Here is a 26290-nt window from a genome sequence, read left to right as displayed (position 1 = left end):
GAATGTTAGGGTGGTACAATGCACTTACAACATGTTCAACAGCACTTGATTACCATTCGTCCAACTTAATTGTTTGGTTACGTGTAGATTATGAGACTGTGTCCATGCAAAAATGATCACATTCACAAAACTAATCTCTGTGGGCAGTCTTTAGCCCGTAGTGGAAATGTTATATTCCTATTGTTGACCCAAATTATTTGTAAGACAAATTAGTCCAAACCCTGTGATCATTATTGAAGTGCTCTACTACAGCACCACAACACTCAGCCACGTATCCCTCATGAGCTGACAGAATTAGCATCACTGTGGGGGAGCCAACAGCAATCCACCTGTGCATAATTAAGTTTGTCGTTATTATTTGATATTAAGATCATCAAAACGGTGGCTGAATTATGGAGACATTGACCGCCACCACAGAAATGTGGCATTTTCACCACTGCTTGAGTAGCATCGGAGATATTGCACTGTGTGTAGTTGTCACGTTTGTGATCTATCAGCTCTCTGATGTGCATTTGTATTGTACTCATGGGCTGTTCAGCAAGATATCGACGAATTCACTTTCCCCAAAAGAGGCTCCCAAGCACGCGAAATGAGACATCAGACATGCATGCCTCGCGACACGCGTCAGTGACCCGAACACACACACAGCGGCGGCAATGGAGATGATGACCAAAGCCACGTTTGCTCATTTTTGGCAGAGACGATGACATTTTTTGTTGCCGTTTTCGCTTACTGAAGCGCTCACCCTTCCGGCATTTCCATCGCTCGTGCCAAAGCGCACAGGAGAGAGCGTCGTGAGGACTCGTAGAGGCTGCGTTCCTTCCCTTTCATTTTGCGAACGCGTCGCGATATGCGGAACAGCGCGACTGCGTTACCGCTCGGGGTGCTGACCTCCGGCGATGTACAATGCATCAAGTACACAGACCCACATCCCGTGACGCAGGAACTTCACATTTAATTACATTAAGTGCTTTGTAGTACCGAATTGATAACAGTGACGGCTGCCAAACCCCACTGCCCCCTCCCCGCCCAACTCCACCACCCCCCGCCCCAACCCCACGACTGTGGCACTAGAAAGCGGGGCAGGGAAGCTGTGATGGTCGAGCCGACCCGCATCCCTCCCCGCTATTAAGGCAAAGGTGACATTGTAAACATGGTTAACAATGCTCGACGCTTAGGCTCGAGCGCAACATATATATACACACACACAGACAAAAAAAAACAATTACAGAGTCGTCAATTTTTTTTTTAAGTCTGCCAGTCAAAATCTGTTGCGGCAGATTCAGACAGAGGGCGCTGCACCACACGGTGCAGTTTCACGTGGGTTTGTGAAACGTTTTCTTTGGTTCTTTCGGTAAAGTCACGTAGAATGAGAATAAAATAATAATAATATCAATTTATTATTTTATTCTCATTCTACGTGACTTTACAGAAATAACCAAAGAAGATGAATCATTGCAGTCACGGAAGCTTTAAATCGAAATTTGTGAAACGTTCTTAAATGCAACCGCATTTCGTCGTGATTTCAAACATGGGGGGGGGGGGGGGATCAGGATATGTAGAGAGTTTGAAAAAGAAGAGAGCGGTTTTGGGGAATGTTGTTGAGCAGGGAGAGAGGGGTAGGCCAGGGAGGGAGTTGAGACAATGCTATTTTAGTTCAGTTTAATATTTCTATGGCAGAAGTGCTTCGAATTAACTTCATCGGAAGAGACAGTCGTGATCGCAAGAAGAGAAATCAGTCTTGAGGCTGGATTTGAGGGCCGTAAGACAATAAGTGTAGCAACACGGATCGAATAACCGCCCATGAAGTGAAGGCTGACTGGCCGTTTTGGTCAGGGACTGAAAGAAAAGTCACGTGACTTTACCGAATAGAACCAAAGAACCAAAGAGTATGGATCCTTGCAGTCACGAAAGCTTCAAATCTAGAATCTATAATAATGTTTTAGTTTCTTCGCATGTTGGATACCGACACGCTCCGATTCAATACCGTATGCCCCTGTCTGGCAACTTCGATCCACCAAATCCAGGCATCTGATTGTACCAAAGACAAATCTGCGTTCAATGGGTTAGTGAACTTTCGGTAGTCAGGGGCGTCGTTTGTGGAATGTCTTGCACCAGTCCATTAGGAAGCCCCGTTAGAGAAGGTGTTTAAGGCTCGTCTGAAAACACGTTAATTTTATCTTGCATATCCATCTGCGTAGTGTTGTTTTCCTATTAGTTTTAATGTTAAGGATTTTTACTGGGATTCTATTGTAAAGCCCTGATTGCCTTGTGTGAATGGTGCGATGTAAAACTGAGTTTTACTTACAGTGAGGGAAAACAGTATTTGATCCCCTGCTGATTTTGTACGTTTGCCCACTGACAAAGAAATGATCAGTCTATAATGTTAATGGTAGGTTTATTTGAACAGTGAGAGACAGAATAACAACAAAATCCAGAAAAACGCATGTCAAAATGTTATAAATTTATTTGCATTTTAATGCGGGAAATAAGTATTTGACCCCTCTGCAAAACATGACTTAGTACTTCGTGGCAAAACCCTTGTTGGCAATCACAGAGGTCAGAAGTTTCTTGTAGTTGACCACCAGGTTTGCACACATCTCAGGAGGGATTTTGTCCCACTCCTCTTTGCAGATCTTCTCCAAGTCATTAAGGTTTCGAGGCTGACTTTTGGCAACTCGAACCTTCAGCTCCCTCCACAGATTTTCTATAGGATTAAGGTCTGGAGACTGGCTAGGCCACTCCAGGACCTTAATGTGCTTCTTCTTGAGCCACTCCTTTGTTGCCTTGGCCGTGTGTTTTGGGTCATTGTCATACTGGAATACCCATCCACGACCCATTTTCAATGCCCTGGCTGAGGGAAGGAGGTTCTCACCCAAGATTTGACGGTACATGGCCCCGTCCATCGTCCCTTTGATGCGGTGAAGTTGTCCTGTCCCCTTAGCAGAAAAACACCCCCAAAGCATAATGTTTCCACCTCCATGTTTGACGGTCGGGATGGTGTTCTTGGGGTCATAGGCAGCATTCCTCCTCCTCCAAACACGGCGAGTTGAGTTGATGTAAAAGAGCTCCATTTTGGTCTCATCTGACCACAACACTTTCACCCAGTTGTCCTCTGAATCATTCAGATGTTCATTGGCAAACTTCAGACGGGCATGTATATGTGCTTTCTTGAGCAGGGGGACCTTGCGGGCGCTGCAGGATTTCAGTCCTTCACGGCGTAGTATGTTACCAATTGTTTCATTGGTGACTATGGTCCCAGCTGCCTTGAGATCAGACAATATCCTCCCGTGTAGTTTTGGGCTGATTCCTCACCATTCTCATGATCATTGCAACTCCACGAGGTGAGATCTTGCATGGAGCCCCAGGCCGAGGGAGATTGACACTTCTTTTGTGTTTCTTCCATTTGCGAATAATCACACCAACTGTTGTCACCTTCTCACCAAACTGCTTGGCAATGGTCTTGTAGCCCATTCCAGCCTTGTGTAAGTCTACAATCTTGTCCCTGACATCCTTGGAGAGCTCTTTGGTCTTGGCCATGGTGGAGAGTTTGGAATCTGATTGATTGATTGCTTCTGTGGACAGGTGTCTTTTATACAGGTAACAAGCTGAGATTAGGAGCACTCCCTTTAAAAGTGTGCTCCTAATCTCAGCTCGTTACCTGTATAAAAGACACCTGGGAGCCAGAAATCTTTCTGATTGAGAGGGGGTCAAATACTTGTTTCCCTCATTAAAATGCAAATCAATTTATAACATTTTTGACATGCGTTTTTCTGAATTTTGTTGTTGTTATTCTGTCTCTCACTGTTCAAATAAACCTACCATTAAAATTATAGACTGGTCATTTCTTTGTCAGTGGGCAAACGTACAAAATCAGCAGGGGATCAAATACTTTTTTTCCCTCACTGTACTTACTCATCAATTGATTATTAATTCAGCTGGGTGGGGGGCTCTGGCTACCCACCACCCCACGAGAGAATGCCCCTACCGCCACCACAAGACCCCTTATGTCACCATTTCCTCAGGGTTTTTAGTTTCTGAGACAGGGCTTGGAAGTGTTTCAGCTCACGTAGCTTAATGGTAAAATTAGCTTGTGCGAGTGGGATTAAGAGTAGGGTTTTCACTAAGGGGCCGTCCATAAATGACGTCACGCACCTGGGGGGGGGGGGGGTCAGACATTTGTGACGATGTGTGACGAGGGCTGGGGGTTTAGAAATGTGACGTCACGTAAATATGCGCAACTTTAAATAAATATAGACAACACGTTCTACTTAATAAAATAGACTTTTTAATAAATGTTTTCTCCTACAACATCAGAGTGCAGCGCCACATGAAATACGCACTACAATGACAATAGTTTAAAGCGATTTGAAGCATGTTTTTTCGGGGGGGGGGGGGGCGCAGAGCTTTGTGACGTCATATTTGAGGGCGGGTCTGGCTTTTTGTGACGCCGTGTGACGAAGGGGGGGGGGGGGGTCAAAAATCGTCCAAAATCGCGTGACGTCATTTATGGACGGCTCCTAAGCAGGACGTCCAAAACGTCCTGCAGGCAACGGCGGTGCAGCCCACTCGGCTACTTAGCGCATGAGCGCTGCACGGTGGCGGTATTTCTCATAATTATAACATGGCCGCACGCGCAAAGAAGTGTCGAGACTGCTCATCAGTTCAGCTTAGCAATCCGCACTCTCAGTGATTCTATTTCCCCGGGCAGTACCATGCCTCCACGTGACAGACAGAAGAAGGGAACGGGACCATAAATGATCAATTATTTCATTTTATTTCTACGTGACTTTACCGCCATAACCAAATAGTAATGCCTGCAGTCACGAAAGCTTCAAATCAAGTTTGAACCACTTCTACGGGGAGGATTTCCACACAACTCACACTTAACTTCGAATTTAGCAATCTTTGTGTTAACTGTTGTGTTAGCCGGCTCTCTGTGTTGCATTGCATTACATTTCTAAGTTTACTCGGTTTGTTTTCTCAAACTTCCAATTTCTCTCGCCCTGCCGCTCTCTAAATTTTGCCAGGTTTGTCAAGTTCCAATTTCTCTCCTCCTGCCGCTCTCATTGACATGCTAATTTCTATGCCCCCCACCCCATCTCTATATATAATGCCTCGTCACAGAGTCGTTGTTTCTCTGTGTCTCTGTGTGTCTCTCTGTGTGTGTCTATCTCTGCTTGTGTGTGTGTCTCTCTATGTGTCTCTCTCCCATGTGTGTCTCTCTGTGTGTCTCTGTGTGTTTGTCTCTCTCTTTGTGTCTCTCTGTACATGTGTCTCTCTCCGAGCCTGCATTCATTCATACCTGATGACGGTTGCTTGTGTTGCAATCGAAACGTCGTATTCTATTATTTATTTTATTTCTGCGTGACTTTACCGAAAGAACCAAAGAGTAATTCATGCAGTCACGAAAGCTTCAAATCAAATTTATAAAGGGGAGTTGAATATCTCCAGCTGAATCTGCCCAAAACTGTCCTGAGACTCTGCTAAGCTTTGTCTTCCGCCAATGGAATGGAGGCTTTAGAGTTTGGCACCAAAATGCCATGGAAAAGGATGGCGGCACTGTCAGAATCCATCTCGCTCTTTCCCAGCATGAGACAGCACTGCAAGTGGTCCTTTGAAGCCGTGATGGCCCTTACGGGGCAATCCGGGACCAGTCCTGGGCCTCTGTTCGTGAATAAGTGGCCAGGTGAGGTAGAAGTCCGTGCAGAATGCGGGTCGTGAGGCGTACGAGGAAGCCATCGGGCTCTGGAGAGGGCCCTGGCAAGTTGTTTTGGAGGAATCGTGGGGGAGCTTAAGTGTCAAGATACAGAGCCTCCTGCTGTGGGAGGCAAGAGCGGACACAGCCCACTCTTCGGTCAGTGCAGGCGAGTCTCAAAGCATGTTAGGGCCCCCAAGGGCCAAGCAGGTTATAGGAACAAACAAAAAAAGGGCAAGGGACACAGAGGATGAGTGGAACAACTCGGACAAGGAACTCCCTCCCCCACCCACCAAAGGGGGTTAAAGGGCTCGGGGAGCACGGGGAGTGTTCGTCTTCAGGTGAATCAAGTGTGGGGCAAGAGGCCTTTGCGAGAACACTTCCTGCGAGGAGATGCAAAACGCCTAAAAGGGAGCCTGTTGCATGGTCTAGGAGTGATCGCCCCAGACCAGCGGTTGGCAAACTGCGGCGCCGGAGCCACATGCGGCTCTTTGGAGGGACCGCTCCGTGACGTTGTTCACACGGCTCTATAAATAATGAGTTTTGTTGATCGAATTAGAACAAAAAGTGTCTCTTCTCGTTACTTTGATTGCCGACCCCTGCCCCAGACCTCTCAAAAAGGGAGAGGGGAAGAGCCCCCCCTGCCCGCAGGGTACTAAGAGCTAAATGATTAATACAAAAGCGTGTCGGTCACCCAGCAACTAAAGCGAGAGTCTCAGAACGGTTTCAGGCTTGAGATGTTCAACCCTTTCCATCTATGGTAACTTGGTATATGGGAGTAAACTGAAGTGCCCAGAGAGAAAAAAAACACAATCACCAATGGAGATGTGACCAAAATAACTGCACCGAATAGGTCATAAAATGTCTTACTGCAGGCCGCCTAATAGCTGAGCATGTGAATGTTAGCCATGTGATTATCTCAGCATTTCACCAACCCCTTGTGCACCACAGACTTAAATACCAGTATTATTTCCAATAAACGCACTGCCGGCAAGCTGGGGATGCAGTATTAAAAATGTTTTTTGGGGGAAAAGTGTGGTGGTTGTGTTGTTGTGGGCACAGCTGCATTTGTGATGCCGCCGCCACGGAGCCGATCGGCGGGTGGCCCACCTGCGATCTCGCCGCTCCGAGCGGCGAGGCCGACATTGCCCCACCCCACCACCTCCCCACCCCCCCCCCCACCGGAACACACACGCACGCACTCGCCCCCACCATTAGAGCGCGTGGGGAGACACCCTGGCCGACAGGTTTTCACCCAGAAGCCCTCGTAAAGGGATAATCTTCACGGTTTCCTGCAGCCAGGGAATTGGACGGTCTCCCCCGACGCTAACACCCACCGCGGCGCCGTGACTTTGGTTGTAATTACATGGTCACGACGGGGCTGCCGAGCCACCGCGGGTAGACAGCACACACAACACACACGGGTCAGCAGGCAGGTAGGAGGGCAGAGCCACGAGCGGCGGGAAAGCAGGGTCGCCCTCTGGCTGGAGGGTCGCTGAGCAGGTAAATTTAGATGCGGACGTCGCTGAAAGCAACGGCCCGGGGGATGCTGGGATACAGATGGGCCTACCGATTGGCGGGTGATCCCAGCGAGCTGATTGGCCCGCGAGTCGGCACCAGGTAGCCCCTTTGATGTAGAAAGAATAAAGCGGGTCAGGGCGAAGGAAAAAGGGTCTCTGGCTACTCGAGTCAACCCCAGGCCCGTCAACTCCCGAGTCCAGCCGCGCGAACGTCCGTGGGACGTATCGACGCGCCGCGAGGACCAGACAGCAGTGACGACGAACCGTGAGTAAGAGAGAGAGAGAGGGAGTTGGGACTTAGCTTAAGAGCAAAACCGGAGAGGGTAAAGGGGAGAAGGACAGGTAGAGTGTAGTGCCGACTATCGAGAGATAGATCGGTCCTGCCCCGCTGATCCCGACTGACTCGGTTAAATAAGGGCTCGCCGACGCGGTGGAATAAATCGTCGGCGGTTACATAACGGACTGGTGTGGTTTTTGTGGAAGCGTGGGTGCGCTTGCTGTCGCGGTGGTCGTTACATAACAGACTGGTGTGGTGGTTTTTGCGGGGGTGTGGAAAGAGAGTGGAAGCGTGGGTGCGCTTGCTGTCGCGGTGGTCGTTACATAACAGACTGGTGTGGTTATTGCGGAAGCGTGGGTGCGCTTGCTGTCGCGGTGGTCGTTACATAACAGACTGGTGTGGTTATTGCGGAAGCGTGGGTGCGCTTGCTGTCGCGGTGGTCGTTACATAACAGACTGGTGTGGTGGTTTTTGCGGGGGTGTGGAAAGAGAGTGGAAGCGTGGGTTCGCTTGCTGTTCTCGGTGGTCGCCGCGTGTGTGGAGCGGCGCCGCGTGGATTGTGTGCGCTACGAACGGTCGGCTGCGGACTCCTGCGCTGCGAGCGGATACCCGTCTCGCACGCATGCCCATCGCATAGCCCTTTAAACCCGTTTAAACCAACCCCCCCAAGCGTCGGAGTGAGCACGAACGACGTCGCTTACCCTCCGACCTTTGACCCCCTGTTACCCGCGTGTGATTGGTGCGTGGGACTGCGCGGGCGGGGAGCGTCGCGTTTGGGTGCCGGCGAAGCGCTAGCGGGTCCCAGGGAGGTCGAGGGTGATGCCCCACCGGCAGGAGACCCGGACTCGGGGGGGGACGGCACAGGGGGGGGAACAGGAGCGCGACGACCTTTCCCCGCCAGGGGAGGAGTGCGGCGGCGGCAGCTCCCACACTAGTGGAGAGTCTGGGAGCGTCGGTACTTCGCGGACAGGGTCGCAGGCAGGGGAGATCCCGGGGGCCGGCGACCCTAACAATATGGTGTCAGAAGCGGTACGAACCCCCGCGTTACCCCACGCGAAAATAAGGCATATATTCACTGGCCGGGGTACACCTTCGTGGAGAGCATTTGCCCGCAACGTCCTAGGGGCTAAGGAAATTAATGGGTGGACGGACGCGCAGACGCTACGTCAACTTAATATGAATCTGGATGGGCGGGCAGCCGATTTTGTGGAAGCCCTACCCGCAAGCGCGCAGACACAGCTAGAGGAGCTGATGCGCCGACTTGATCTGCGCTTCGGTACGCGCGATGAGGAGGAGGCAAAAGCGGCCTTAGAGGCACGCCGTCGCCAACCCGGCGAGGACCTGCGCGATTATGCCGAGGATGTGCGTGAGCTAACAAAGATCGCACGCCCGAGGCACACCACGGAAGCGATTGAGGAGCTGGCCACAGAGAAAATCCAGCGATACTTAATGCGCACGGCGTGGTGGCAGCCAGACGTGAACTGTACGCGCCTCTCCTTTGATGCCCTTGTCGAGCGCGCGCGCAAATGTGAAAGAATTTCTAGCGAACGCGCACAGCTCCGAGGACTGGGACGGGAGCGCACCATCGCAAGTCTGTCCACCGAGGAGGAAGAGGAGGAACAGGAGCCCACCAGGATGGTAGGGGGTCGGGAAAGGGGGCCTCCGGTATCCCGCGAGACCACCCCGGGATGGGTAGCGGGGATACAGGCGGGCATCGGGGGGATTGACAACAAAGTAACCCAAGTGGACAACAACGTAACCCAAGTACGGGCACATGTGACTACGCTGCAGACTACGGTAGAGACGATTCAGACCGAGTTGGGAGGGCTAGCTGGGAGGGTAGCCCGACTAGAAGCAGAGTCTGGGCAGCGGCGCACGGGGGGGAGAGGGAGCGGGCAGGGTGCCCACTATGGAGCCGCCACCCCCCCCCGGGCGTGTTATATGTGCGGCCGTCAGGGGCATCTCATGAGAGACTGCCCACAGATCGCCCGCGCTAGATATACCGAAGGGTTAAACGCCAACGCCCCCTAGAGAGTGGACCACCTAGGGGTGCAATCACCGAGGTCCCGAAACAAAACGACGATAATAATAATGGTAAGCAAGTGACACCCACACAGGTCACGGCCACAACACCCAAGGACGCGGTGAGGACGGGCGACTGGCTACGGGAGCTGGTGGCAGGAATCACGGGGGCCACGTCACTGGTGGAAGGACAGGTGAACGGGCAGCGCACCCGGATCCTACTGGACACGGGGGCCGTAGCCTCACTCGTGAGCGCCGCGCACTGCAGCGTGCTCGGGGTTGACGTGAGCCGCCTGCCGGCCCCGGATTGCGCGCTGCACACAGCGAGCGGAGCCGGGATGGGGTTGCTGGGAAGGATCTCCCTCGAGGTCCGTCTCGGAAACCAGGTGTGCACTCAGGAGTTCTACGTCTCGAGTGTGCTGTGCCACGAGTGTATCGCAGGTACCGACCTCCTGGAAAAGCTGGGGCTCAACGTGCAGCCCCGACAGCGGTGCGCCACCGTGGAAGGCAGCGGGGAACGGATTCCATTCCTGGGACGGGAGCCGAATCGCCCCCGCTTCACACCTGTGGCCGCTACCCTGACGACGGCCGTCACCATCGGGCCGCTCGCCGAGATGCTGGTACCTGTGGCGACACCCTCCACCGACCCCGCGCACCGACCATCGGGGGAGGTAATGCTAACTCCTCACCCGGAGTTGGCAAAACGATACGGGGTTGTGGGGTCAGCCACATTGGTAAACGCCGATGGGGGCCGATTGTTCATGCGTGTGTTTAACCCCCACGGCACCCCAGCAATACTACGACGGCGCACCACAGTAGCCACCGTGCACCCCCTACACGCGCGCCACTCCAGCGACTCGGTATTCGCACTCTGGGCGGAGGACCCCAGTCGCCCCGAGGACCAACAAGACCTGGCCTGGCGAGTCGGCCCGACTCCCCACGCCGAGGTCGTCCCCCTTCTTGACGCGGTACACGTACCTTGGGCAGATTTACCCAAGGGAGAGGCCGATCAGCTACGCGGGTTACTGCGGGAGTACGCCGACGTGTTCAGCGAACACGATTCAGACGTGGGTCGCACAGATCTCGTTAAGCACCAAATCGACACCGGGGCCGCCCGACCCATAAAACTCCCCGCGTACCGCGTGGGCGCACCCGAACGCGCCCAGATCAAAGAGGCGGTCAGGGACATGCTCCGCGATAACATAATTCAGCCCTCGGCGAGCCCCTGGTCTGCCCCGGTGGTGCTAGTAACAAAAAAGGACGGGTCAACCCGGTTTTGCGTCGATTACCGCAAACTAAACGCAGTCACCCTCGGCGACGCCTTCCCCATACCGCGCATCGACGACACCTTTGACAGCCTCGCCGGAGCGCGGTATTTTTCCACCCTCGATCTCGCGTCCGGGTACTGGCAGGTGGAGATGACGGAGGAGGATCGGCCAAAAACCGCATTCACCACCCCGATGGGGCTATTCGAGTTTCGAGTACTCCCGTTCGGGCTCACCAACGCGCCCGCGACGTTCCAGCGGCTGATGGAGTTGGTGATGCGGGGCTTGCAGTGGGAGCAATGCCTGATTTACCTGGATGATGTGATCGTGTTCAGTAGATCTCTGTCTGAGCACTGGTCCAGGTTACGGGAGGTGTTCCAGCGACTGCGAGCGGCTCATCTCAAGCTCAAGCCGCGTAAGTGTTACATCGCACAGCGCGAGGTGGGGTACCTCGGACATCGCGTCAGCGAGGCGGGGGTGCGCACCGATCCGGACAAGGTACGCGCCGTAGTGGATTGGCCACAGCCAAGAAACCTGTCGGAGATAAGGTCATTCTTGGGGCTCGCCACCTATTACCGTCGATTTGTAAAGGGATTCAGCGAGATTGCACGCCCCCTCACCCAACTCACTTCCCCCAAGCACCCCTATCAGTGGACGGAGGCCTGCCAGACGGCCTTCACCACCCTCAAAGACCACCTCACACACACCCCCACACTGGCTTTCCCCGATTTTACCACCGACTTTATTTTGGACACCGACGCCTGCAGCAGCGGGCTGGGTGCGGTGTTGTCGCAGGTGCAGGAAGGGGTGGAACGGGTGATTGCGTACGCCAGCCGGACCCTGAGCGGGGCCGAGCTGAACTACTGTGTGACCCGTCAGGAATTGTACGCTGTGATCTTCGCGTGTAAACAGTTTCGGCCGTATTTATACGGCAGGAAATGTCGAGTGCGCACGGACCATTATGCTCTGCAGTTCCTCCTCACCTTCAAGGAACCGCGGGGACAGATGGCCCGATGGCTGGCGCAGCTGCAGGAGTACAACCTGCAGATCGAATACCGGGCGGGGCGGACGCATGCAAACGCGGACGCATTATCACGGCGACCCGCGGTGTGTGCCGAGACGAGGGCGGAGGAGGCCTGCCCGTGCTTCACGGGGGGACGTTGCCGACAGGCAACGGACCCCCGGGAACCCGCTGAACCTAACCCCCCCCCGGCGAGAGAGAGTGCGGTATGCGCCACAGAGACCCCCACAGGTGGAGGCGCGGACCCAGTCGGCCGCCCGGCGAGCGCAGGGCCCACGACTCGGGACCCCGTGGACCACCCCGCCCCGATCGGACGGATCCAGGAGGACGTCGGCTGCGCCTTCCCGGGCCTGAGCGACGAGCAGCTGAGGCAGACCCAGCAGCGGGATCCGGATCTGGCGGCGGTGGAAGCGGCCCTGCGGGAGGGGAAAGGCACCCTACCAGGGCCCTGGAGCGGTTTGTATGCCCGGTTGTGTGTGCAGAACGGGGTGGTACGGGAGTTAACCGAGGCCGGCCAGCCGGGGTGCATCTGTGTTCCCGCCCAGGTGCGACCCCAGCTGCTACGGCTGGTACACGACCACCCGCTCGGGGGCCATGACGGGGAACGGCGCACTCGGGAGACTCTGCGTCGCCAGTATCTCTGGCCCAAATTGACGCAAGATGTGGCCGCCTGGGTACAGGGCTGCCGCGCTTGTCAGCAGTGCGGGCCGAAACCGGCACGATACCAAGTACCCCTAAGGCCGTTCCGCGTCAGTCGAACTAACCAGCTGGTCGGCATCGATCTCCAGGGGCCATTCCCACGATCCCACCGGGGCAACCGCTATATCCTCGTAGCGGTGGAATACTTCACCCGCTACCCCGTGGCGGTGGCCATCCCCGATAAAACGGCCCTGGTAGTAGCCCGGGCGTTCGTGGAGCACTATGTACTTAAGCACGGGATCCCGGAGCGAGTCCTTACCGACCAGGGTAGCGAGTTCGAGGCCGAGTTGTTTCAGGCGCTGTGCCGGGAGTTCGGGATCCAGAAAGACCGAACCACGGCGTACCACCCCCAGGCGAACGGTATGGTTGAACGTATGAATCAGACTCTGGCCGGAAAGCTCAAGCGTATGGCGGCCTCAAACCAACGGGATTGGGACGAACACCTCCCCTACGCCCTGTTCGCCTACGCCACCACGGTGCACACATCGACGGGCCAAACCCCGTTCCTAATGATGTTTGGTCGTGAGTCTCGTCTACCCGCAGACTTGCTGTTCGGCATTCCTCCACCCCAAACGGAGGAAGGAAGTCGCCCCGTGGAACATCTGATGGAGACCCTACGAGGGGTCCGGGACCGGGCCTACCCGCAAGGGGAGGCCGCGCATCGGCGACAGGAACAGAGCACCCGACCCCGCGTGGAGCCCCCCCTTTTCTTGACAGGTACCAAGGTGTGGCTACACACCCCTCGCGTCGGGGCCGGACAGGTGGGGAAGCTGACCACCTACTGGCGGGGACCCTGGACCGTGGTACGGCAGATCTCTCCCTGGACGGTACTAATCCAGGGTGGAGAGAGGGGCCGAGAAACGGTGGTTAACGTCCGCCGCTTAAAACCATGGAGGGCAGCCCCGGCGGGGGAGAACCTCGCTGCCCGAGTACCGCGAAATCCCGGTGCCCCTGCGCCACCCGTGCTCGGGGGCCTCGCGCACTACATGGGCCCCGCCGTGCCCCCAGCCCCGAGGCGTCCCGGCCCCGCCAGAGGACGGCGGGGACGCCGCCCCTTAAACCCCGCTGCCGCGGAGTTTGTCCCCCAGCCCCCAGGTGCCGAGGGATCAGAGGAGCCACTGGAGTGGAGAAGGAGACCGCTGCAGGAAACCCCGAGGACGGAGCCACCTCCCCCGAGGCCAGCCACGAGATCCGGGCGGATCCCCCGGACCCCGCAGCGCTACCTCGTGGGCGCGGCCCAGGCGAGGTGCTCCAGTCAACCCGGGACGGGGACTGGCACCTCGGGGGGCTATGTGATGCCGCCGCCACGGAGCCGATCGGCGGGTGGCCCACCTGCGATCTCGCCGCTCCGAGCGGCGAGGCCGACATTGCCCCACCCCACCACCTCCCCACCCCCCCCCCCACCGGAACACACACGCACGCACTCGCCCCCACCATTAGAGCGCGTGGGGAGACACCCTGGCCGACAGGTTTTCACCCAGAAGCCCTCGTAAAGGGATAATCTTCACGGTTTCCTGCAGCCAGGGAATTGGACGGTCTCCCCCGACGCTAACACCCACCGCGGCGCCGTGACTTTGGTTGTAATTACATGGTCACGACGGGGCTGCCGAGCCACCGCGGGTAGACAGCACACACAACACACACGGGTCAGCAGGCAGGTAGGAGGGCAGAGCCACGAGCGGCGGGAAAGCAGGGTCGCCCTCTGGCTGGAGGGTCGCTGAGCAGGTAAATTTAGATGCGGACGTCGCTGAAAGCAACGGCCCGGGGGATGCTGGGATACAGATGGGCCTACCGATTGGCGGGTGATCCCAGCGAGCTGATTGGCCCGCGAGTCGGCACCAGGTAGCCCCTTTGATGTAGAAAGAATAAAGCGGGTCAGGGCGAAGGAAAAAGGGTCTCTGGCTACTCGAGTCAACCCCAGGCCCGTCAACTCCCGAGTCCAGCCGCGCGAACGTCCGTGGGACGTATCGACGCGCCGCGAGGACCAGACAGCAGTGACGACGAACCGTGAGTAAGAGAGAGAGAGAGGGAGTTGGGACTTAGCTTAAGAGCAAAACCGGAGAGGGTAAAGGGGAGAAGGACAGGTAGAGTGTAGTGCCGACTATCGAGAGATAGATCGGTCCTGCCCCGCTGATCCCGACTGACTCGGTTAAATAAGGGCTCGCCGACGCGGTGGAATAAATCGTCGGCGGTTACATAACGGACTGGTGTGGTTTTTGTGGAAGCGTGGGTGCGCTTGCTGTCGCGGTGGTCGTTACATAACAGACTGGTGTGGTGGTTTTTGCGGGGGTGTGGAAAGAGAGTGGAAGCGTGGGTGCGCTTGCTGTCGCGGTGGTCGTTACATAACAGACTGGTGTGGTTATTGCGGAAGCGTGGGTGCGCTTGCTGTCGCGGTGGTCGTTACATAACAGACTGGTGTGGTTATTGCGGAAGCGTGGGTGCGCTTGCTGTCGCGGTGGTCGTTACATAACAGACTGGTGTGGTGGTTTTTGCGGGGGTGTGGAAAGAGAGTGGAAGCGTGGGTTCGCTTGCTGTTCTCGGTGGTCGCCGCGTGTGTGGAGCGGCGCCGCGTGGATTGTGTGCGCTACGAACGGTCGGCTGCGGACTCCTGCGCTGCGAGCGGATACCCGTCTCGCACGCATGCCCATCGCATAGCCCTTTAAACCCGTTTAAACCAACCCCCCCAAGCGTCGGAGTGAGCACGAACGACGTCGCTTACCCTCCGACCTTTGACCCCCTGTTACCCGCGTGTGATTGGTGCGTGGGACTGCGCGGGCGGGGAGCGTCGCGTTTGGGTGCCGGCGAAGCGCTAGCGGGTCCCAGGGAGGTCGAGGGTGATGCCCCACCGGCAGGAGACCCGGACTCGGGGGGGGACGGCACAGGGGGGGGAACAGGAGCGCGACGACCTTTCCCCGCCAGGGGAGGAGTGCGGCGGCGGCAGCTCCCACACTAGTGGAGAGTCTGGGAGCGTCGGTACTTCGCGGACAGGGTCGCAGGCAGGGGAGATCCCGGGGGCCGGCGACCCTAACACATTCATCAGCAGCACTAATTATCATTAGCGTTCACATTGCACTCATTATCATTCGCGTTCACGATGCACTAATTACACGATGTGGCAGCAAAAATCACGGTAATCACGGGCGGCAGCTGCGCCACGGCTAACCAGCAGCAATTTAAGGAAGCCTGAATCAGTTTCACACTGAGCCCCTGCCTTGGAGGCTGGAGGCATGCGAAACAAGAAGTGAAACCGTACCAAACTGTGCATCGACGATTTGTGTTTTTTTTTTCTCGCAACAATTTGGGCCATATTCAGACTCCATTTGGGCCATATTCAGACTCAATTTGGCAGAAAGATGGCTGCTTTTATGGGAAATCAGCCCCTATCCACAGATTTGCAATTCCGAGTCGATTCCGCGCACTGGCAGAAAGGCTCAAAATGGATGGGGGTAGGGCGGAGCCTAGAGATCGTGGAAATATTCCCACCGTTTGCATAATCTTGGCAATCGACGTTGATGGCCATGGCTTGTGCATAAACCGCTGAGAGAGTATAGTGGCACAATTTTTCAAAATTCACGTTGTGCGCGAGACGGATTAAGGCCTGCTTGGTGCTCAACCTTTTGGGTTCGGCTAGGATGATGCCATTGGATGATGCATTCAGTTGAGTCTCCTTGGCTCCTCCCCAAAACGATGATTGGCTGCCAGGTATTTTGCTGAGTGGTGCCACACCCATTCTGCCTGGTGGATTTGGTGGAAAAAAACGACATGGATTGGGAGCAATGCCATGTAAGTCTGAAGCCAGAGTGTATAGGAATTCTGGTCCCTTTAACTTTAATATAACGATATCTATGAGGCCATTTGGATCATGGGACGACGTGATTTGGTTTGGCCATGTTTCTGTTTATTGTAGTGCGGAGTTAGACTGATGGCCTTAATCTTAGTTGTCTTGTGGTTGTTGTTGCTTGACTTGCATCCCACTGGGATTTTTGCACACAGCGTTGGTGTACGGTGCTATTTCAGGAATATTTTGATGTTTTTTTCTGGATTTTCTGTTTGCACAGTCACATAATCACTTTAAGATGTTTTCTTGTTTTTGTTTTTTGTTTGTTGCGGTTGCACTCGATTCAAGAGCCGAATGGCTCACAGGGCTATACCAAATAAATGGAACTATGGAACAATGGAACGTGATTTGAGATGCGATGCATAATGGCCTATTTGCTGGTGATATTGCTGGGCCATTGCAGATTCACAGCAGATATTAAAAAAACAATTTGGCTATGCGATGCAAAGCCTGTAGTGAATTTACATGTGTTCAAGGTAACTCATGATCATTTTTGTGTGCAGTAATTACAGTTGTAATTTAAAGCTGGTTGTGTTAATTTTAAATGATTTAATTATTTTGCAACATAATTGTCATTGGGGCTGTTGAAGTGTAGTACTTTGAAAGAGGAGTCTATTGTGAAGTAGGTGACTCTCTTTTCACTTTAATTTGTGTACATAAAAGGTAGTTTGTGTTAATCAAAAACCCTTATAAGCGGCTGACATGAGGTGAGCTTCTTTCACACCGCACATAGCCAACCGGCTAATCGGAGGTAAGATGTTGATTAACATTCATTTAATTGACTAAATTGTGCATACCGTTATTGCTGAGACATTTTTCAAAGATGCATTCCTAGTGTGTTCTTAGACTGTTTGGACATTTTTTAAAAGAAAAAAACATAATTAGTTTTGAACCTTGACCCGGGGTGAATGCATATGATGCTAGGGATATTAATCATAGGTTAAGACGAGAGATGTTAAAGAATAACTGTAGCCAACCACACTAATCAGAGGGGCGGGGGAAGGACAACAAACTAAAAACACAAAAAAGCAGTTCCAAACAAGTGAGTTTGTCAATCTAGATTATTTCAAAAGTGCATAGCTCCAGTGATTTCTTAATATCAGAAGGAAGAGCGTTCCAGATGACCGCAGAAGTACATCTGAAAGCGCGCGATGTAGTAAGCGCGCGATGTAGTAACCGTCTTTGTTCGATGGCTAGCCAAAAGCCACTGTCAGGATGACCGGAGTGCGCATGACGGTTTATGCCCCTTGACGAGATCAGCAAGGTTTTGTGGTTCACTTGTGGCAAGAACTTTGTGTGTGTAATGAGTGCGACCTTATAACGTATTCGTTCGGCTACGGGAAGCCAATGTAGCTCGGCGAGCACTGGACGAACACGGTCAGATCTTAGTGATCTTGCAGTGCCCGCACACGCTGCAGCTTGGTAATGTTCCCAATGGAGAAGGAGGAATGAGATTGGCTCGTGTGCAGGCGCTTGATCGGCTATCGCGTTGTGGGACCTTGAGGGATGGTGGGCGGCTAGGGGAGGCCTTCATCCAACAGTGTAAAGATTCATGGCTGACGATGGATAGAAAACAACAGAAAACAACAGACGAAGGCTTACCTGGCTGTGGGCACCACCGTAAGGTGATGCCATCAAGGGCCACGAGGGCTGAGCTGCGTTCCCTGAGAAGTGGCGTCTGCGCCGTGGGCAGCAGCTGCTGCCCCTCCTCAGGCCTCCGCGGGGTGCCTTGTTGCTGCTCCCTCGGGCCCCAAGTGCATTGCAGGCCGATGTGAAAGGGACCTCTTGGGCGCCCCACCACACCGCGCACCAACGTCCAACTGTGACACAGGCAGGTAGGTGTGACAAATCGGCTGCTCATTCGATGTCAAGTCAAAGTGCATCCCAGCTCAAAGGACAGCAGCGCGATGGTCATCACCATTGGTTGCCCTGAGAGTTTTGACATTTTCACATTCTCATGGTAGAGGTCATTCCAGCAATTGCATGGCTTCTAGTTACTATCACCGTATTGTTTTTTATTGACTTACGATGGATAATTGGAAGTGTCAAACCCCCCCCCCCCCTCAAATGGCATTGCAACTTGCAACCTTCCTTCTAATTTGTGTCATTTGCAAGTTTTCTTCAATCATCGAAAATCCACCACCAAAAAATTGTGGTCTTTATACAAATATACGTGATGCTATATGCAGGCCCACATATATACGAAGGACCAGCATTAACTGGATTTGCTTGAGTGTATCTTAAAAACCCGACAGTGGCCACTGCTTCGTGACCTCTCAAGTGAACACAGGTGTGCTTAAGAGTAAATGCACTCAAGAGGAACTCGTATACACAGTACACATCACGTTTACCTTCATGCTTCTGATGCAGTAACGGATTAGTGGTGAGTAGCCAGAGCCCCCCACCCAGCTGAATTAATAATCAATTGATGAGTAAGTACAGTGAGGGAAAAAAGTATTTGATCCCCTGCTGATTTTGTACGTTTGCCCACTGACAAATAAATGATCAGTCTATAATTTTAATGGTAGGTTTATTTGAACAGTGAGAGACAGAATATCAACAACAAAATTCAGAAAAACGCATGGTAAAATTTTTATAAATTGAATTGCATTTTAATGAGGGAAATAAGTATTTGACTCCCTCTCAATCAGAAAGATTTCTGGCTCCCCGGTGTCTTTTATACAGATAACGAGCTGAGATTAGGAGCACACTCTTAAAGGGAGTGCTCCTAATTTCAGCTTGTTACCTGTATAAAAGACACCTGTCCACAGAAGCAATCAATCAATCAGAGTCCAAACTTTCCACCATGGCCAAGACCAAAGAGCTCTCCAAGGATGTCAGGGACAAGATTGTAGACATACACAAGGCTGGAATGGGCTACAAGACCATTGCCAAGCAGCTTGGTGAGAAGGTGACAACAGTTGGTGCGAGTATTCGCAAATGGAAGAAACACAAAATAACTGTCAATCTCCCTCGGCCTGGGGCTCCATGCAAGATCTCACCTCGTGGAGTTGCAATGATCATGAGAACGGTGATGAATCAGCCCAGAACTACACGGGAGGATATTGTCAATTATCTCAAGGTAGCTGGGACCATAGTCACCAAGAAAACAATTGGTAACATACTACGCCGTGATGGACTGAAATCCTGCAGCGCCCGCATTGTCCCCCTGCTCAAGAAAGCACATATACATGCCCGTCTGAAGTTTGCCAATGAACATCTGAATGATTCAGAGGACAACTGGGTGAAAGTGTTGTGGTCAGATGAGACTAAAATGGAGCTCTTTTGCATCAACTCAACTCGCCGTGTTTGGAGGAGGACGAATGCTGCCTATGACCCCAAAAACACCATCCCCACCGTCAAACATGGAGGTGGAAACATTATGGGGGGTGTTTTTCTGCTCAGGGGACAGGACAACTTCACCGCATCAAAGGGACGATGGACGGGGCCACGTACCATCAAATCTTGGGTGAGAACCTCCTTCCCTCAGCCAGGGCATTGAAAATGGGTCGTGGATGGGTATTCCAGCATGACAATGACCCAAAACACACGGCCAAGGCAACAAAGGAGTGGCTCAAGAAGAAGCACATTAAGGTCCTGGAGTGGCCTAGCCAGTCTCCAGACCTTAATCCCATAGAAAATCTGTTGAGGGAGCTGAAGGTTCGAGTTGCCAAAAGTCAGCCTCGAAACCTTAATGACTTGGAGAAGATCTGCAAAGAGGAGTGGGACAAAATCCCTCCTGAGATGTGTGCAAACCTGGTGGCCAACTACAAGAAACATCTGACCTCTGTGATTGCCAACAATGGTTTTGCCACCAAGTGCTAAGTCATGTTTTGCAGAGGGGTCAAATACTGATTTCCCTAATTAAAATGCAAATAAATGCATAACATTTTTTACATGCGTTTTTCTAGATTTTGTTGTTGTTATTCTGTATCTCACTGTTCAAATAAACCTACCATTAAAATTATAGACTGATCATTTCTTTGTCAGTGGGCAAACGTACAAAATCAGCAGGGGATCAAATACTTTTTTCCCTCACTGTACTATGAATGGGTTCTTCAGTCGAGTAAATAGGAATTTAAAAAAACAGCATGGTGGCAACCTGCAATTAACAGCTGCCAAGTGGCTGTATTTTCACGGATCACATTTGGCCTGATTACATTCCTCGATCCATCTATCTGTCTCAAACGGCGCTATACTCCTTAGCACTAACTGGAAGTGCACCGAATCCGTATCCTCCCTCGATCTGTTATTCTATTCTTTCCATTAAGGTAACGAGCAGTGGATTGACACAAGTTGTGTGCCGGCCTACGACAGTGCTGGTGGGTATACCAGGCGTATGTTGGTAGCGCATTGTTTTGGAGGTGAATTTGGTGAATTGCACCGACTTCATCGTGTGCCGGCAAGCTCTCAGTCTGCTGAGTTGTGGGGTGACTAGGAAGAGACAGTGACAACAGCAAGTTGGTTTTTTGACCCACCCACCGTACTCGATGGTCATCCACCATGCGAGAGGAGAACATTTTATACTGGTAGGAACCTCCTGGTTACACCAGCCCACAGGGGATTATTGTGTCCGTCCGTCGTGCATCCAAAAATGGGAGGGGTGGGGCTGGGTGGCGAGGGGACGGTGGGGAGGGGCTGGGTGGGGAGGGAGGGGCTGGGTGGGGAGGGGAGGGTGGGGAGGGGCTGGGTGGGAAGGGGAGGGTGGGGAGGGTGGGGCTGGGTGGGGAGGAGAGGGTGGGGAGGGTGGGGAGGGGCTGGGTGGGAAGAGGAGGGTGGGGAGGGTGGGGCTGGGTGGGGGGTGGGAGGGGTGGGGCTGGGTGGGGAGGGGCTGGACAGCCCGTGGTGCCCTTATAAAACTCAACGTTTCACCTACTCACGCCGGCTTGTGCCCGCCCTCACAGTCGGGCATATTTGCGGAATACACCACGTGGTGCCCCCATTGATCCTGGCCATTGACCGAGCAACCCAACGTTCCTACAAGCTCCCTCCGCAGGAATGTGTTGGACACTGACAAACAAAATGGAACGAAATCTGAAGAGGAGACAAGAAAGTGTGGAGAGATGCACGATGGGAATTGCACACCGAAAGAGGAACATATGAATCAGAGAACAAATGCAGAGCATAGACATCAATATTGGCTGCTAAGTAGGCTTGGGCAGAACACATCACCAGAAGACACGATTATCTAGAGAGTTCTGCAGAGAGCAGAACCACTATAACAATGAGGTCAACACGTGTGCGTGGGTGATATGTATTGCGCCATCACGACTATGAAAAATGGTGATTGCATTGGGGAGGCCTTCATCCAGCAGTGAATAGACTATGAGTGATGATGAGCAAGTATGGCATTTTATTACGAGAGATATATACGTGGAATATTTTTAGAATGCTTTCTGAGCATTATGTATGACAATATTATGATATATACACTGTAATATTCACATGCATCTGGGAATCAGTAATGTTGCCCGAGGCTTGAGTGATTGGCATTCAAAATGCATATTGCATGCGCAGAATCTGGTCATACGATTCTGTGCATCACTGCCCAATCTCACGCGTATTTTTGGATGTCCAGTTTGACCAGATGACTCATTGCTCATCGTGGCTTGACAGAACCTGGATGCCTCAACTCGACAGGGAATTAATGAACCCCTTTCTATAGAAACAGGTGTGATCCAAATGGTAAGAGAGACCTGGTACTGTAGTAATCAACACTTGGATTTTCTTGTTCGGATGCAGGTGAGTGCCTGTTGTATTAAAAGAGCTCTCTTACTGAAGGAAAAATAATCGGTCTCATATCTTAAATGAGCATGATGCAAGATCTCATCTCTAAGCCCCAAGTCAGTGGTGGAAATCGCATGTCCCTATGTCTGGGGATGTATTTATCTTTCGAACAACAAATGTAACTTTCCAAAAAGTGCTTTTTAGAATTGTATGCATGCCGGAGGAATCATTATGAGCTGAGTTTTGAACCCATGCCTGGGATTTGAACTTGTAATATTGATTGTGACCTGCCCTCGTGCAACACTTCCTCATGCTATTATGACTTTGGCTTTAATATTCAATTTCGATAAAGAACTCTGAGCTCTCTGAGCTAAGCACTAAGAACTGCCAAACCCAACTATTCGCTAAACCGTCTAAAGCCTGGGCTGCAGTATTAATGGGAGTGCGAGTCTTACTAACATTTCAAATGCTCAACTGTCTCTCTCCGTGCCTTTATTGTGATAAATAAATACATTTGGTTACACATCGATGACCAGGAATGCATTAAGACATATTGTGGGCGAAATGCAATGTGACAGGAACACTTTTAGGGAGGTGAATCTGCTTGCATAAGAGTGCACTCCCCCACCCCCCACACACAATCTCACCTCGTTTGTATAGACGCAATAGGAGGCACCTTGGGTGGGAGCCCAGATGAATCGGAATCAGAACATTTATACCGGAGGAATCTTATGAGCTACAAAGCAATTTTTGTCCATTAAGGGCGGGTCCGCAAGTTACACCAACAACAAAAAATACAATAAAGTATGTGAGAGTGAGATAGAAGGAAGTTTAGCAAGTCACTAAAAAATTAATTTAGTTCATAATTAATCAGTGAATAGACCATGAGTGATGATGATGAGCAAGTATGGGATTTTATTACGAGAGATATAAACGTGGAATGTTTTCAGAATGCTTTCTGAGCATTATGTATGACAATATTATGATATATACACTGTAATATTCACATGCATCTGGGAATCAGTAATGTTGCCTGAGGCTTGAGTGATTGGCATTCAAAATGCATATTGCATGCGCACAATCTGGTCATACGATTCTGTGCATCCCTGCCCAATCTCACGCGTATTTTTGGATGTCCAGTTTGACCAGATGACTCATTGCCTAGAGATCAGATATTGTTCGAATTTCACAGGAACACGGCTGGGCTTATTTTTGTGTGCCTCCATTAATCTTTACAGTGTGCTCTGCTACGGAGGCGATCGTTTACTCTTGAGAGGCGTGTGCTAAAAGAACATCGCCAATTTTCACGGCGTGTGGGTTAAGGTAAAAACAAACACATTTCACAAATGTTATCACAATTGTGCTCTTGGCTATTTTTCGTAATTGAGCATATACTTTTATTTAATTTTAAATTCTTCAGAGGAGTAGTGATATGAATCGGGACATACTTCAAACCTACACACATATACGACGGGCATTCCTCGATTCATGAATAGGATGCGTTCCTGAAGAACGGTGCATAGATCCAAAATTCATATATAATAAAAATAATTCCCATGATTTTAAAGGTAAAAATTAAGGGTACGTTCTCATAACACATACGTAATTCTACTCTTCCTTTACAATGATTAAAACAACACAATAATAACAATAATAAATACATTACTGTCTTTGGTGAATTAATGAGGCAGAGGCTGAAGTAATGCACCTCATAATCTAGCCTGGCTCTGGATATGCAGTGAGATGGGGATTAGATATTTTCACGAGTCTTCACCAGAGGTAATGAAGCAACGTTGAGTATCATCAGTGTATATCAGTGAAAGGAGATGCCATTATTCTGGATGAGGGCCCTTAGAGGGACAATGTAGAGGGAGGAAGAGGTGAATCAAGAACACAGCCCTGTAGAACACCAACAGATGGGGGAGGGAGGTGTGGGAAGACGACTCCACCCACATCTCCCTCCCCAATTATCCTCACGTCTCCCTCTCAGTTGAGGCAGACAGAGAATGAGATCGCGGAGATAAGAGGCTTCACATTTTTGACACGATTGTCCATCAATGTTCAGTGATATATTATTGCATGTACCCCACAATTAACCTTAATTGACAAATGTTAAATAGTGCAATCAATTAAACGTTTCCACTCGTTCAAAAATTGGACCGTACTCATCTCCACTGAGGGCCATTGGACGATGGTGAAAATTCCACGTTACTTTTTTTAGGGAGCCAATCTCTCCGTAGGACAAGCACCATTGACTTCTCAACTTTGGAAGAAGTTACACGATTTTAGATAGCATCACGCAAAAAGGGTCAAAATGTCTCCTTGCTCAAATAATCATCGGCCGCCTTTCATTCCCACCGGCCGCTCTGATCCAGTGGTGAACGTTTTATATTCCTCTGATGTTAGGTCATCTTGAAAGGGCAACCACCGGCGTTTTCCCCAAAATGAGTGGCGCTCAGTTAATTAATCCGGAAAGGATGATGGGCTGGGTCGAACCCTGATCAAGAATTAACCTAAACTATTTATTTATTTTGACATGTAAAGCCCACTGAGCTATATAGCTCTTTTTCAGCAGCGACCTTAACACAAATGATAACTCAACGAAATGGCTTATTACGTGGACATTGATAACAGCCACATTCTCTAAATGCATGTTACTTTATATTCTTTGGGTCCTTCGGTAAAGTCACGTAGATAGGTTACGTGACATTACCGAAAGACCCAAACAATATGAATTCCTGCAGTCACGAAAGTTTTAAGTCAAGATTTGCATGTTAATTCTAAATGTGGAGGGAAAAACTGGAGGACCTGGAGAAAAATCCACGCGACCACGTGGAGAGAGACACGCAAACTCCAAATATACAGCAGGCGTCAGGGTCAGGATCGATCCCACGACCTCCTGCCTACCAGGCAAGGTAGTTAACATCTCGCCACCGTGGCGCCAAATTTTAAATCGCAATCTCTTCAGATTGTGAGTCAATTGCTCCACTACGGAACCATCCAGCTGGATATTCGAACGATGACGACACATATAGTGTATATACTTCAATTTATATATACCAAAGAAGCTGTGAATCTACGGAACAATAAATAAAACATACTCAGAAGTATGATTCATTATTATTTTAAACCTACTTCACAGATATTCTTTTATTGTTTCCCTTCAACGTGACTTTACCGAAAAAACTAAGAATATGAATTACTGCAGTCACGAAAGCTTTAAATCAAAATCTACTTCACAGATTCACAAATTCACCTCTGGCCCATTGTGTAATTAATTTATTCATTCTGCCATTCATATATTTACTTCAACTAGGCATGGGTGCTAACTTGTGTGCGTCACAGTGGCACACGTGCACTGGTGCTCATTATCATTGCTCGCTTTGGGAGCCCGTGAACCAAAAAGCCCCGTCACCATTGCCGCTGACGCCACGGTCTCGATCATTAATCACATGAAGCACTGTCGTCCCGACAGTTCTGTTCTTTCACCTGATGAAGGCTACCGACACACCTGATGACGACCGTTTGTGTTATGGTCGAAACGTCGTGAGAATTGTTATTGTTTTATATATTTTATTGTTTCCCTTCAACGTGACTTTACCGAAAGAGCTAAGAATAAGGCTACTTGTGTTGTGGCCGAAACGTCGTGAGAATTTTATTGTCTATTTATTTTATTTTATTATGTTATTCTCATTCTACGTGACTTTACCGAAAGAACCAAAGAAGACGGAAGAACCAAAGAAGATTAATCACATGCCAAGAGGAGCCAGATATCACCTGATTACCGTGCAGCCACGCAGTCAGTGTTACACGCTGCCGCTTTCTATTCACAAATTGCACGGCCCTTGCATCAATCCACTGCTGGATGACGGACTGTCCTCATACCCCGTTGGTCATGGCAATTATTTGACCATACTTTACCACGCTGATCAGTGCGGATTTATAAAGTGGGGGGGGGGGGGGGGGGGGGGGGGGGTGGGGAGCATTTACATAGGAGCATATGAAGTAAAGTAAAATAGTGTAATGGATTTTTCTGCACACTGCTTCATAGAAACCCATAACACAGTGTATAACAACCGGGCATCCATGATGCTCACCTATCCATGTACTATCCAGGCTCAACCTTGGTTAGCTTCTTAGATATGGCACATTCCACATGATATGAATATACATAAGGTTATAGCATATATAGTGTCATTGTTTTGTTTTATCAATAGAGTAAAA

The 26290-nt window shown here is 51.1% G+C and overlaps 1 protein-coding gene across 2 annotated transcripts in view; it reads right to left on the bottom strand.

Moving 5' to 3' along the window:
* Positions 1-26290, bottom strand: part of LOC116939625 (tyrosine-protein kinase receptor-like) — a 194640-nt gene that overhangs the window by 59536 nt on the left and 108814 nt on the right. For both annotated transcript variants that reach the window (XM_032948250.2, XM_032948251.2), the window contains exon 5: positions 17942-18159. In XM_032948250.2, the coding sequence (XP_032804141.2) occupies positions 17942-18159 (218 nt within the window). The remainder of the gene's footprint in view (positions 1-17941; positions 18160-26290) is intronic.

This window comes from Petromyzon marinus, chromosome 6 (genome assembly GCF_048934315.1).
Source record: "Petromyzon marinus isolate PM22_M1 ecotype Great Lakes invasive population chromosome 6, UKy_Petmar_22M1.pri1.0, whole genome shotgun sequence".
Lineage (NCBI taxonomy): Eukaryota > Metazoa > Chordata > Hyperoartia > Petromyzontiformes > Petromyzontidae > Petromyzon > Petromyzon marinus.
This window is presented reverse-complemented; position numbering and strand designations above follow the sequence as displayed.